Genomic DNA, 14391 nt, shown 5'->3' with positions numbered 1-14391 from the left:
GAATAAATTCACTCATTAAAGGAGAACACATAAAATAGGAGGGCTTTAACCCCAGTAATTGGGAGGCTGAAGCAGGCATATCTCTGAGTTCTTGGCCAGCCTGATATACACATGGAGTTCTAGGTCAAAAACCAAAACAGGAACAGGCTAAGTAGGAGGATGAGGAAGGCAGGACCAGCTGGAGATCTACATGAGATACAGCTCATTTGGGTTGTGGAAACTGTGAAGGAGCTTGAGAGGTATTATATCAGAGCTGTACTTAGGAGGTCAGTCTCTGAGACCCAGCTTAATCTGGTTTGTATTCGCTTCCCGCTGCTGTGTAACAATTACCAAAACCCTTAAACCTCAAATCCCCCTGTTTTAAGGTCTTGGCATGTCAATCTGTCTCCATTTCCTGTCTGTGCTATGTGAAATCCCCTCTGCCTCTCCTATTTATAAGCACCTATGACAGCAGTTAGGGAGCATTGAAAAAACCCAGGGCTGCCTCATCCCAACACACCTAACTTGTCACATCTGCACACATTACTCACAGAAGGTAACACAAGTTACATAAAGCAGAATTTGGCATCCTTGTGACAACTATTCAGACTAGTACACTACCTATCCATTTTCCCTTTTCATTAAAAAGTAATTTTTACTTTTACGTATATGGGTGTTTTGTCTGCATGTATGACTGCATCACATTCATGTGTGACCTGTGGAAGGCACTCAATCCCTGGAGCTGGTATAAGAGATGGTTGTGAATGCTAGGAGTCAGACCCAGGACCTCTTGCTAGTACTAGTAACTGCTGGACCCATAGCTCCAGACCCACATTTCCATTCCTGAATTGCTGAGGCAAGGCCTTGGTATACCATCTGCACTGTCCTTAAAGTCAAGGTACGCTTGTTTCAGCTTCCTAAGTCTTGAAATTACGGGTAAGTGCCACTACCTCTGGTTCCTCTATCCATTTCCCTGGGCTTCTTTATTTTTCTATTTTTAGTTATTGTTTTAAAGATTTATGACTTTATTTTTAATCTTGTATGGTGTGTGTGGCAGGGTGCTGTGGAGGCCAGAAGTGTCAGATTGTTTGGAGCTGGAGTTCAAAAAGGCTGTAAGTCCTCTTTGTTGATATACTGGCATTATGCTGACAACAGGCAGGATAGCACACCAGCATTCAGGCAGATACTTAGACAGCTCAAAGGGCCCTGTGTTGTGTGGTCATGCATTGGGAGGGTGCACAAGGACAGCATGTGCGAGCTTTCCCTCTTAAGTGAGTGCCTCCCACCTGTTTGCCCCTTCTGCCAACTTCCCCTTCCTTCTCTGTCCCTGGTTAGACAACACCTACCCCTCCCTTTGTTTCCTCTCCCCAGTAAACTCCACACCGGTCTCGTGGCTCATGTTCCATCGCCTGCAGCTGCAGCAAAACAACAACACTCTTGACAAGCAATATCCATCTCTTTAGCAACTGGGCAATCTCTCTAGCCCTGGGTTTTGTTTTACTTTTTGTTGTTGTTGTTTTTTTTCGAGACAGGGCTTCTCTGTGTATTGTAAGAGATAGCTAGTAATAAGTCTGAGCCATTTGCTAAACAATTATAATTAATATCAAGCCTCTGAGAGATTATTTTATAAGTAGCTGCAGGGTAGGGTGGGACACAGAAAAGATTACTGTCACATCTGGTGCCTACTGTTAGGCACTGGTTGTCCTGGAACTCACACTTAGACCAGACTAGCCTCTGCATCCTGAGTACTAGGATTAAAGGAATGTGCCATCACCACCACCACCCCATAAACCCTGTCATTTTTTTGAGATAGGGTTCCACTTATAGCTCTGACTGGCCTAACACTATGTAGAAGAGGCTGGCCTCACAGAGACTCACCTACCCCCTGAGTACCAGGATTAATTGTATAGCTGTAGCACGAGTTCTAATAGATCTTAATAATAAAAACCTAGAGTCAGATATTGGGGTAAATGTTGAAAGGTCAGAGAAGTAAAGGAGCCAGCCACAAGAGATAATTCTGTCCCTATGAGTTTTCAGACTGAATGTCCTGAGATCTGTTACCTCTTGCCTCATACTTTCTGCCCAGCCACATCATCCCTGCTCTACCTCCCTAGAACTGGGATTAAAGGTGTGAGTAAAACCCTGTCTCACAAGACAAGAAACAAACAAGAGAACCCAGAGCCACAGGAACTCTCAGCATATGCAAGGCTTCATCCAGGAAACATTAATTCAGCATGCATAACATATGAAGAATATGCACCATGAACATGTTGTGCTTATTACCAAAGCATATGTAATAGCCCTGCATAAACACAGTGAGTTAACAAAGTTCAGGGAAAAGTCACATATAAACTACTATAGATGCAAAGAAATGATGCTCAGCCACTAAAACTATACTGTACAATATTAACAAAGTTTTACAGTATGTGATTATGTTGCAAAATATAATCTCACTTTTGCTAAAATGTTTAGATGCGTGGGTGGAAAGAAACAGTCATAGTCATAATGTATCTATGGATATTAATCAGTATAACTACCTTTCAGATAGATGTGGCAACAGGTTTCTGCTTCTAGACTGCAATAGTTACAGTAATAAAAAGCAGGAGAAAAATGTAGAATTCAAACATTCAGCAATGAATGGATAGTTAAGCAAATGTAAATTCCTAAATGATGGAGTGAGATTCTAACATTACGAAATTAATGAACTCCCAAAACATTAGGTAAGAGGACAAATATTTATGTTTCTCACATATATAGAAAAATCTACAAAAATTAAGTTCAGGGACAACAGAATAGAGATTACTGGGGACTGGGAGGGAAGTTTTGAGAAATAGATTTTATTGCCTTGTACAAAATGATAGTCTGGAATGATGGGGATGTTCTAGCAATGGACAGCAGTGACGGTTATGAAACACTACAAATGGATTCAAGAATACCAGATCATGTACTTAAGAGATTGCTTAGTTATGTTATATTTTGGGTACCACACCTAAATACCACCTACCTATATCTACAATGTAAATCTCTGTCTTGACCATGCCACTAGTGTTGCTTGAAAACACTATACAATAACCAAAGCACACATGCATCCTGCTATACTCCTCCATGCTTTGCAGCTTACCTGTATTAGGCCTGGCATGATCTCTGGTAAGAGCAGGTTAAGGGTTTCCTTGGATACTCTCTCTATCACTTTTGTTTGCATTTTGATTGCAGCCAGATTAATTGGGTAGTCAGCAGTTTGTATGATTGGACAAAGCACTTTGATGCACTGCTCTGGACTAATTGAAGTAGCCAACACAGAGGCAGCTTCTTCAGCAGACCTCACCACCTAAAACAAAAGGGAAAGCCAGGCAGGTAAACAAACAAACAAACAACTGTAAACCCTAAGCAAGAATTTCATCAAGCATTTAATTTGACATGATACTTTGGATTTGCACTGCAAATACTGCAGTAAACAAATACAAGGGAGGTAAGAACAGACTAGCAAGTACCAGTAGCTGCCACTGGGCTTCACTTTGTCATTCTCCTTACTCCCAGTTCTTTTACTTGGCAAAAGTAGTTTCATGACTGTAAGCATTCATTTATTTTGCTTTACTTCATGTCACGGTGATGTAAGTGGTACAAGCACTCCTTGAATGTAGGGTGCTGATGAGGATTTGTAGGGAGAGGGAATGTCATTAACATGAAGTGAGGAGAGAGATTTCCATGACTTTTAAGAAGGCTGATTTGCAGGGGCTAGAAAGATGGCTCAGAGGTTAAGAACACTGACTGCTCTTCCCAGAGGTCCTGAGTTCAATTCCCAGCACCCACATGGTGGCCCACAGCCATCTATAATGAGATCTGGTGTCCTCTTCAGGCCTGCAGGCATACATGCAGACAGAACACTGTATACATAATAAGTAAATCTTAAAAAAATCTTAAAAAAAAAAAGGCTGTTTTTATTGCCTTACTGAATAAACCTGCAACAGACACAGCTCCTCAACAGTGAATCAACATTCACACTTAAAAAATGACAATTTGTTATCTTCACCTGTTACGTAAACAGTAAATTCTTATTGCTAAGTGAAATGCAGGCTGGTGAATTCTAATTAGAAAGTGAAGAGCAAAATGGAGAAAGTGAGCCTGGATGGATCACCGAGGACCTATTCTATGGGACTGGTCTTGTTATCCATGTATTACATGAGATGAGCATATGCTCACACTTGTGTGTGAAGGCCAGAGCCAGGTGTCATTCCTCAGAAGGTACCTACCCTATTCTAAAATAAAACTGTAAATTTCAGTGTTCTGTGTGTGTATGCCTGAATGCATGTGTGTGTATGCCTTGATGGATATGAAAGTCAGAGGACAATTTTCAGGAATCGGTTCTTTCTTTCCATCATGTGAGTAAAACTCATATCATAAGCCTTGGCAGCAAGCGCTTTTATCTTGCCCGCCCCCAAGCAGTTTCTGTAAAAAGAGTTTCTCATTAGTATGAGATTGCCTATTCGGCTAGGGTGGCTGGTCATCCAGCCCCAGCGGCCTGCTTGTTCTCTAACCGACTTTCCAGGGTTAGACTCACACCAGCGCACTGGCTTTTTTCTGTAGGTTAGGGGACTGAACTCAGGTTCTCACCCTTTTGTAATAAGTACTCTACTGACTAACTTACGTGCCCGGCCCCATGCTTACATCTTAATCAAGCATTGTATCAAAAATCTAGTGTTTATGAAGGAAATGATTAAGAAGGGCCCTGTAAGCAGGAAATGTTAGCTCACATCTGCCGTCCCATACTTACAAGATTGAGGCAAGGGGGGGGGGGGGGCGTTGAGAGTTTGAGGCCAGCTGGACTACACAGTGAGTTTCAGGCAAAACCAAGGTGCGATATAAGACTAAGTGTAGGGAAGGACACAAGAAGGTGGTTCAGTGGGTACAGTGCCTGCCATACAAGCCTGGCGACCTGAGTTCAATTCCCAGAAGGCACATAAAGGTGGGAGGAAAGAACTGAGCGTATGCTCACATACACAAAAAATAAAAGGAAGCCTCACCCGCCGGAGACAGTCCTTTCTGGGAGTGCTTACACGTTCATGAGACAGTCACGAGCCACAGTAGCTGAGCTTGCTGGCCACTCACCTCTTTATGGGGGTCTTTATGTGCTTCCAGGGTTTTCATGACAGTCAGCTCTGCATAGTTTTTGAATCTTGCTGGTTGATGCCTTAAGATTTCTTTTAAAACTTTTAATGCCAAAGCCCTGATTGTAGGCTAAGAAGAAACGTTTAAGTGGTTTTAATATTTTGGATGGTACAAAAATCTTCCCACATTTTCAACTTCCTATAAGCGTGTTAAGACGGGGAAGGGGCAGGGTATAAAGAGTGTAGTACACAGCTTACGTCTGCAGTGAAAACTCTTTATTCACTCTCCCTTTTGCTGTGTTTGGGAGACAGGCTGGGCTCCAGTAGCCCAAGCTGGCCCCAAGCTGTAACTCTGCTGCTTTCACACCCGGAATGGAGACACTGCAGGTGCCTTCAGAGGACAGAAACATGGGCCCTGCTGGAGCTGGAGTTACAGGTGGGCTGTGAGCGGGTCACTACCAGGGGTTTGGCGTTCAGTACAGGTCCTCTTCAGGAGCATTAAACACTCTGAACTGCTTAGCCACCGCTCCAGCCCCATACCCAGATTTTTTTTTTTTTTAAATGATTTTAGTCTTTCTAGGCTTAAGACCGTATTATCAGAGTTTGAGAGAAAAAAAAAAACAAAACAAAACAGGACAGATAGCCCGGCGATGGTGGCACACGCCTTTAATCCCAGCACTTAGGAGGCAGAGGCAAGTGGATAGCTGTGAGTTCGAGACCAACCTGGTCTACAGAGCTAGTTCCAAGACAGCCTCCAAAACCAGAGAGAAACCCTGTCTTGAACCCCCTCCCAAAAAACAAAAACACCCCCCCAAACAAAAACCAGGACAGATAAGTTAAAATTCCGGAAGCTGAGGAAAGGAGACCATGACTTTTGAGAGAAGCATACAGGGTAGAGGGTTCCCTCAAGGCCCAGAGTGTCAGGGCTGACAACCAAAGAGGAGGAGGAAAAGGGGAAGTCGTGCTTTCACAGTTAAAATTCAGAAAGCACAGGTTCTGCGATGAAGACCTGCAGACAACTGCTTGGTAGCTGGTTCTAGACAGGGTCTACCTGTTGCCCAAACTTGCAGTGGTCCTCTAACTCAGCCTTCCAAATGCCCAGCTTTACTACTTTTAAGTAAGTAAATAGTAACATTTTGACTACGAAAGGAATTTTCACAACTGAAGCATCCCCTCTCCCCCCTCCCCACACCACCAAGACAGAGTGTCACTGTGTAGTCCTGGACTCACTCTGTAGAGCATGCTGGCCTCAGACTCACAGAGTTTAATCCCAAGTGCTGGGTTTAAAGGTGTGCACTATCACGGCCCAGCTCTGAAAAGGATTTCAATATATTCAAGTAATCTTTACTTTTCCATGGGAATCAGCTTGCTAGGTGTATCTCCTTTAACTATTGGAAACTTCATAAAATTTTTTGAAACAAAAATCTGTTAAAAGAAATAGCACTTGAGTAAAAATTAGATGCAGAAATCAGCAGCAGAACAGAGTCATCTGTCTATTTCCAATGTGTACTAGCTGGTCAACAGGAAAGCTAAACAAGCAAGGGCTGGAAAAGCCCTGGGGTAATTCCTAGTCCTCCACCTGCCAAGCCAAATAAGAATAAAGACATAAACACTCAGACAGGACAGAATTTCATTTATATATACCCTGCAATTTACCTCTTTATCCCCAAGGGTCTCAAGCAGTAACAATAATATTGTTTTGAAGTGTTCATCCCAAACACTGAAAGATTCTTCCTGGGTTAGCTTCATGAGTTCATAGAGGGCAATTTTTCTTTCTTCTATACGTTCATTGTGGTTAGACAGCTCTTTCAACAGCTCTGCAACTAGGTCAGAATGGTCTAAGGAGAGATCTGTCGGAAGGATTTAATATTAACTTTGTAATCTTATAGGCTAGCTCTCAGGTGCAGAAATGAGCACTTTAGAACACTATAAAACACAGCCACAACCAATATTGGTTACAAAAGAGATAAAAACAAACATTAATTTTCAGTTGTCAACCCTGAATCACCAATGTGCTTTAAACATTTACAAATTAAAAACAACAACAACAACAACCAAACCAAACCAAAGCAACAACTCTAGAGAGCAGTGTTAAGGGGCCCCAGGTGTCTTCTCACCCAGACCTCAGCAGGAGTAAAGCATTCCCACACCCCCATACCCAATCCCACCCTCAGGTCTCCTAGTTACTGTCCTTCAGGTAGCACCTGCCAGGAGACTCTGTGTTTGCAGATTCTACTTTCAGTGACTTAGGTAGTCACAACTTGATCACTGGGAACTCCTCGGGCAATATTTCAACAGTGGGCTGATCCACTGACTGCTGTTAAAGCAATTAATTTAAGGAGTTAAAAATGTTCATTATCACCAGCAGTGGTGGCACATGACATCTGCTCAGGAGGCAGAGACAGGTAGATCTCTTGTGAGTTAGAGGCCAGCCTGGTCTACAGAGAGAGTTCTAGGACAGGCTCCAAAGCTCCAGAGAAACCCTGCTTCAAAAAAAAGTTCATTATCTAATCATGTCATTCTTTCCAAGGTCCACAATTTTTCAGCAAAGTAACTGTATCAATTAGAGCTATTTCTTTATTTCTAATATCCATCCCTCCATCCATAAATGATCTTACTATGTATTTCTGCCTGCCCTTGAACTTACTTTATCGGTAAGCTGGTCTTGAACTCAAGAGCTCTACTTGCCTCTGCTTCATGAGTGCTGGAATTAAAAGCGTGTACCACCATGCCTGGCTAATGTAATTTCCTTTATGTTTCACAGTCAAGTTGAGATCAATTGTTATTAAAGAGGAGTTGGGTTTTAGTTATGGATTTTTATTTAAGTGCTTGTGTGCATATGCCCCACATGTGTAAATGCCTTCAAAGGTCAGAAGAGGGCATCAGACCCCTTGGAACTGGAATTACAGGTGATTGTGAGCTGCCTGACCTAGGTACTGGGGACCACACTTGGGTCCTCAGCAAGAGCATCAAGTGATCTTCATAGCTGAACCATGTCTCCAATCTTACTGTAGAGTTGATTTGTTTTTGCTCTCTTTTAAATACGTATTTAGAGATGAGGTCTTCAAAGGCATGCATCACTATGCCTGGTTCTTTTTTTTTTTCTTTTTTCTTAATGTGTTTTTTTTTTTTAAACTGTGTGTATGTGTACCACAGTATATACATGGAAGTCAGAGAACATCTTGCAGGAGTTAGTTCTCTCCTTCTATCATGTGGGTTCCAAGGACTGAACATAGGTTTCCATACTTGGTGGCAAAATGCCTTTCCTACTAAGTCTTATGTCTGGCACTGACAGGGATTTAAGTTTACCACAGAAAGTCATAAAGAACTGGAACTTTTAAAATTTTTTTTTTCATGTGTTTGAGGGTTTTGCCTGTGCGTGTGCAAATGTATCATGCGCAAGGCTGGTGCTCCCAGAGATCAGAAGAGTGTATCATATCCCCTGGAACTGGAGTTATGAATGGTTATGAACCACCATATGGGTGCTAGGAACTGAATTCAGGTCCTTTCCAAGAGTAGCAAATACTCTAACCCTGTATTGGAAATCTTTAAAGAAAGTAACATGTACTTATAGGAATAAAAATCTGGGCTGAGGAGATGGCTCAGCCATTCAGAGTACTGGCTACTGCCAGGCAGTGGTGGCACACACCTTTGATCCCAGCACCCAGGAGTCAGTCAGAGGCAGCAGATCTCTGAGTTCAATGCCAGTCTGGTCTAGAGGGTGAGTTCTAGAAGAGCCAGGGCTACATAGAGAAACCCTGTCATGAAAAACCTAAAGCAAGCAAACAACAACAAAGAGCACTGGCTGTTCTTCCAGAGGATCTGGGTCCAATTCCCAGCACCCACATGGCATCTTACAATTGTCTATAACTCCAGTTCTAGGGCATCTGGCACCCTCACACAGACATAAAGCAGGCAAAACACCAATACACATAAAAATATAAGAAAGTCTTTAAAAATGTATACAAAACACAAGAAAACAAACGCTTAATAGTTCTCATTGCCATGACTTTCTCGTCATGATGGTCTGTATTCTGAAACTGTAAGCCTTTCTTAAGGGGCTTTAGTCAAGTATTTTGACCCAATGATAAGTAACAAACACACATTCCCATTCCCCATTTCCTTAACATTTTAAAGAGTTACAATAAGAGAGTAAACACATCCGCTTGTTTCACTGATTACCAGTCTTCCAAAGTGCAAGTGGTAGGCCCTGTAACCCATGACATACCGTCAGGAAACTGGTCAGCGTCATCATCAAACATGGCTTCTTTGAGAGCAGACTTGTTGAAGGGACTGATGCTATCGGAATAGTTATATGGATTATAGTCACGAGATCGTGAAGAGGAGTGAAGTGGCATTGAATGGAGTAGAGATGCTTTATTATCAAGAGCTGTCTGGCTGGAGTCAGTAGCATCACCTCCTGCTCGTGGATCTGACATCCCAGGACCACACATCTATTGATAAGAAGAGGAAGGTATTGCAAGTTATCTTGTCTTAAAATACCTCATTCACATTCTGCTTCTTGGGGATAGGAGAGATGACGTGGCAGTTAAGAGTGTTTCTTGCTCTTCCAGAGGATGTGAATTCAGTTCTCAGCCTCTACACTGGGTGACTTCCAACTACCTGTAACACGAGTTCCAGGAGATATAATGCCCGCTGAAGACACCCAACAGTGCATATATTCACGGACATATAGGAATAAAACTAGTTTAAAAATAAAAAAGTTGGGTGATGGTGGCACATGCCTTTAATCCCAGCACTTGGGAGGCAGTGGCAGGTGGAACTCTGAGTTCGAGGCCAGCCTGGTCTATGGTGCGATTACCAGGACAGGCTCCAAAGCTACACAAAGAAACCTTGTCTCAAAAAACCAAACAAAAAAAAAAAAAACCAAACAAAAACAAAACAAAACACAGATGCTTCCCTTCTGTTTAAGGGGCTGTTTACAAATAGTAACAATAGGACTGGAGAGATGGTTCAGCAGGTATGAGTATGTGCTACCTTGTAGAGGAAGCAGGTTTAGCTCCCTGTAACTGCAGAGCAGCTCACAACCATCTAACAGTAGAACAGATGCCTTTTCTGGTCTCTGTGGACCAGATTGCATGCATGTGGTGCAAATACATATAGGCAAAACACTCATAAACATAAATAAATAAACAAATAAGTAAATATTTTTCTAAAAAAAAGAGAAAAGGTAAGGGTATAGAGAGACGGCTCAGTGGTTAAGAGCACAAGCTGCTCTTCTAGAAGACTCTAGTTCAGTTCCCAGCACCCACATGGTGGCTCAGAGGCTCCGGGAGGCTTCTGCAAGCACAGCATGCACATGGTGCACAGGTGTATGGGTAGGGAAAACACTATATACTTAAAATAATAAATTAAAAAAACAAACACAGGTAACAATAATTTAAAAGGAAATTAATGGCTGACAGTATGGGTTACAATAGATATTCAAATATATTGTATAAACATATAACATAATATATATTCAAAATGAAAAAGCTTAAAAAAAGATGTAAAGAAACCATAGCGGAGAGGCAAATAAGTCATCACAAATGTTGCCTCCAATGAAGTTATTCTTGCCAATGGCTCAACCAAGTAAAATAATACTGAGATTAGCAACAGCTTCTCCATGCCAGCTAAAGACACAAAAGACTTTCATTAGCAAAACATAGTTGAAGATTTATCTCGGTGCTAAGAGGGCTTGCCCATCACATTCAAGGCTCTGAATTCAATCCCAGCAATGAAACAAACAATAACAATAATAAATTATCTTTAAAATCTGGCACACTATACTATCTTTGAATATGAACTATTATTACAAAGCATCCTTCAGCCTATGTTTCTATGCCTTTCTCCTCCTAAAGGACAGTTTAAAGGCCAATATAATTTTCAGATGGATGCTAACAGAGTTGGGATACATTAACACCTTTACCCAACACTCAATATTAATACAAATACTACCATCAACATTATTATCACCAGAAGTATCACAATCATCAGCATCTGGTTGCCGGGAAGTCTACACATACCCTTCGTCCTTCATCCGGCCTGTGTGTCCAGTCCAAGCCAAGCACTGCTTCTGGCACTACTTGAGGCACCACCTTGGTTATGGAATATTTGCATCATTGAAGCAGTGACTTACTAACCTTTGGCACTACATACAGCTTTAGGATAGGGAAGCTCACACCTGGGTGGTTTTGACAACTGTTTCTATTACTCACTGCTACTGAGCTCTACCAGACAGGTATTAAGGAATACCAAGTGAGGGAAAAGGTAGGTGGGAAGTTAGTCCTTCAGAGATGTGCAGAAATGCTGTGGCTCTGAGGACACTGAGCAACAGGAATGAAGAGATGGCTTATTTCAACAGTCAAGTATAAGCAGATGCAAAAGTAAAGCCTAACTACTGATGTACCATAGCACAGGAAACCAGTTAAAACAGTATTTATATGTCGGGATGTAGGTTATAACAGCTCAGTGGGGACCACATAAACTGATGATGCAGACTACTATTACTACAATTAGTATGGGGAAAAACATAAACTTCCATTCCTAAACTCATGCGCTAAGACACATAGCCTAGTATGCTCAAGGCCCAGGCCAATGATAACCCATGTTCTGTGACCAAAGTTCCACACTTCCTTCCTTCCCTTCGTCCTTCCTTCCTCCCTCTTTTTAAAAAGATTTATTTATTTATTTTATGCATATACTGCTCTCCCTGCATGCCAGAAGAGGGCGCCAGATCTCATTATAGATGGCAGTGAGCCACCATGTGGGTGCTGGGAATTGAACCCAGGACCTCTGGAAGAGCTGCCAGTGCTCTGAACTGCTGAGCCAACTCTCTCACTCCACTTCTTTACTTCTTAATGCTCCAACTACACCAGCTTTCTACCAAATCCTCAACTACATAAGTTGGTTCCTAGCTAACCCTGTATTGCCTAATCAGTTCACAGAATTTTTTTCTATATTTTGTGGTTTTTAAGTCTCAGTACAAATGTCATTTGGCAGAGGTCTCCATTTCATGACCCCATAGTCTAATATGTATATTCACCTTCCCCTATAGCACAATCCAACCCAAAGCTCCACAGTACACATCTCTACTTAGAAATCTAAAAGGAACAATAGGAAGAAACTCTGCCTTACAGATCTAATACCTAAAACTTGCTAATATGTAGGTCAATGATACTTACTTAGTAAATGCTCAGAGTTATTGCCTGCTAAGAAATTATATGTGAAAGTGCCAGAAAGCAAAGTTTAAAATAAACAAACAAAACGACCTCCCTCCCCGGACCCCACTTCGATGGAAACCAAAGCAGTGTGCTGCAGTGTAAGAACACTCACACAGGAGGGACTCGGTGTGTTAGGAATGGTGGTAACAGACGGTAAAAACATGCAGACACTTACCGTGTCACCATCCTCTTTTTTAGGATCCCTCTTCAGTGGTTCACTCATGTCTTCTTGGCTTCTGAAGCTGAAATTCTGGATTGCCTCAGTGACACCTCTAAGGGAGCTGTAAATGTCTTCAGAGTTCATGTTTTCTGTGTCGTAATCAAATGCACTGCGAAAAAGATGGTACTAATTTTTACTTATTCTCTGTTTGGTTTGATTTTTATATCTATGTGTATGAGTGTTCTGCCTACATGTATACATGTGGACCATATGTGTGCAGACCCCTTGGAGGTCAGAAGAAGGCATCAGATCTCCTGGAAGTGGAGTTAACAGATAGCTGTGAGCCATCAAGTGGGTGCTGGGACCTAAACCCAGGTCCTCTCTCATAAAGTGCTTTTAACTACAGAGCATCTCTCCAGTATCTGTTTTTGAGGGTCTCACTCTGTGGCTCAGGCTAGTCTTTTTTGTTTGTTTGTTTGTTTTTGGGGACAGGGTTTCTCTGTGTACCTTTGTAGACCAGGCTGGCTTAGAACTCACAGAGATCCACCTGCCTCTGCCTCTGGAGTGTTGGGATTAAAGGCGTGTGCCACCACCACCAGGGGCTTGGGCTAGTCTTAAACACACTGTAATCCTCAATCCTCCTCAAAGTGCTAGATTTAGAGGTGTAAGATACCACAGTTGGCTATTAATTTTCAGTTATATTTTTAGAATACAAACAGGCTGGCTGTGGAGGAACACACCTGTAATGCCAGCACTTGGGGAGTAGAAGGAGGGTTAGGGGTTCAGGACATCCTCTACTACATAGAAGGTTGAAGATTAGCCTGGTCTAAACCTGACCCTGATGAAATAAATACATTAGAGGATATTGTAGAAGATATTTATAAAGATATGAATCATCTAACTTTATTTTTTTAAAATAAAAACTTTCTCTGTAACCCAAACTTTGCTAGAACTCTCTCTGTAGCCAAACCAGGCCTCAACTCAAGAGTCTCCTGCCTTCACTTACAGAGTTCTGAAATTATAGGCAAGAACCAATATGGCCAGCTACTACTGAACTCACAGGGATCCTCCTAGTTCTGCATCCTGAGTGCTGGGATTAAAGGGTGGGCCACCTAGGCTGATCTTAGTATTACAATTATTTTGCATGTATGTGCAGGTCAAAAACAACTTTTGGAAACTGATTCTTTCTTTCCACATATGGATCCTGGGAACCAAGCTCAGGTCATCTGACATTTTGCAGCACTGAACTTTTACCCACTGAGCCATCTTACCAACACAGCTTACATTTTTAAATTATTTTTTTATCCTCCCTCCCCACCCCCAGACAGGGTTTCCTCTGTGTAGCCTTGGCTGTCTTGGAACTAGCTCTGTAGACCAACCTGATCTCGAAATCACAGAGATTTGCCTGTCTCTGATTCTCGAGTGTTGGGATTAAAGGCGTGCACCACCACCACTGCCCAGCTCTAAAAAATTTTGTTATTACATGTGAATATTACACACAATTCAAGTTTCAGAACATATAAATACAATTTCACTGGAGCAGTCTGTGACTGTTTTGGAAGCATAACAGCAGAGCTGACTAAAGGTTACAGATCACTTGGCTTGAAAGCCTAAATTATTGGCCAATCTGGCCCTTTATAGAAAGCTTCCCAGTCCTTGTAATTAGCAAAAAGTAACAGGACTAGCTGAAGAAGAAACATAGTTGTGGATGAGTGTAGTCATTCTTAGCATTCAGAACTAAAGGCAGAAGAACAGGGGTCCACAGCCGTCCACTGCCAGGCGGAGGCCAGCCTGAGCAGCCAGGCATTCCAGTCTCTGAGAACAGTCCTTGGTGGAGAAATGTACTTCACCTATTTACAGTTCCTGCCCATTATTTTGCAAAATACCCCTTGGGAAATAAACAACAAAGGTAAAGGTAAAATGA

At 42.1% G+C, this 14391-nt stretch overlaps 1 protein-coding gene across 31 annotated transcripts in view; it reads right to left on the bottom strand.

Moving 5' to 3' along the window:
* Clasp2 (cytoplasmic linker associated protein 2) overlaps positions 1-14391 on the bottom strand; it is a 165882-nt gene that overhangs the window by 5421 nt on the left and 146070 nt on the right. For all 31 annotated transcript variants that reach the window (XM_051201527.1, XM_051201557.1, XM_051201535.1 and 28 more), the window contains 5 exons: positions 12483-12636; positions 9313-9538; positions 6741-6934; positions 5086-5214; positions 3101-3307 (listed from right to left, as the gene is read on the bottom strand). In XM_051201527.1, coding sequence (XP_051057484.1) covers positions 3101-3307; positions 5086-5214; positions 6741-6934; positions 9313-9538; positions 12483-12636 — 910 coding nt within the window. The remainder of the gene's footprint in view (positions 1-3100; positions 3308-5085; positions 5215-6740; positions 6935-9312; positions 9539-12482; positions 12637-14391) is intronic.

Source organism: Phodopus roborovskii, unplaced genomic scaffold (genome assembly GCF_943737965.1).
Source record: "Phodopus roborovskii unplaced genomic scaffold, PHOROB, whole genome shotgun sequence".
Lineage (NCBI taxonomy): Eukaryota > Metazoa > Chordata > Mammalia > Rodentia > Cricetidae > Phodopus > Phodopus roborovskii.
This window is presented reverse-complemented; position numbering and strand designations above follow the sequence as displayed.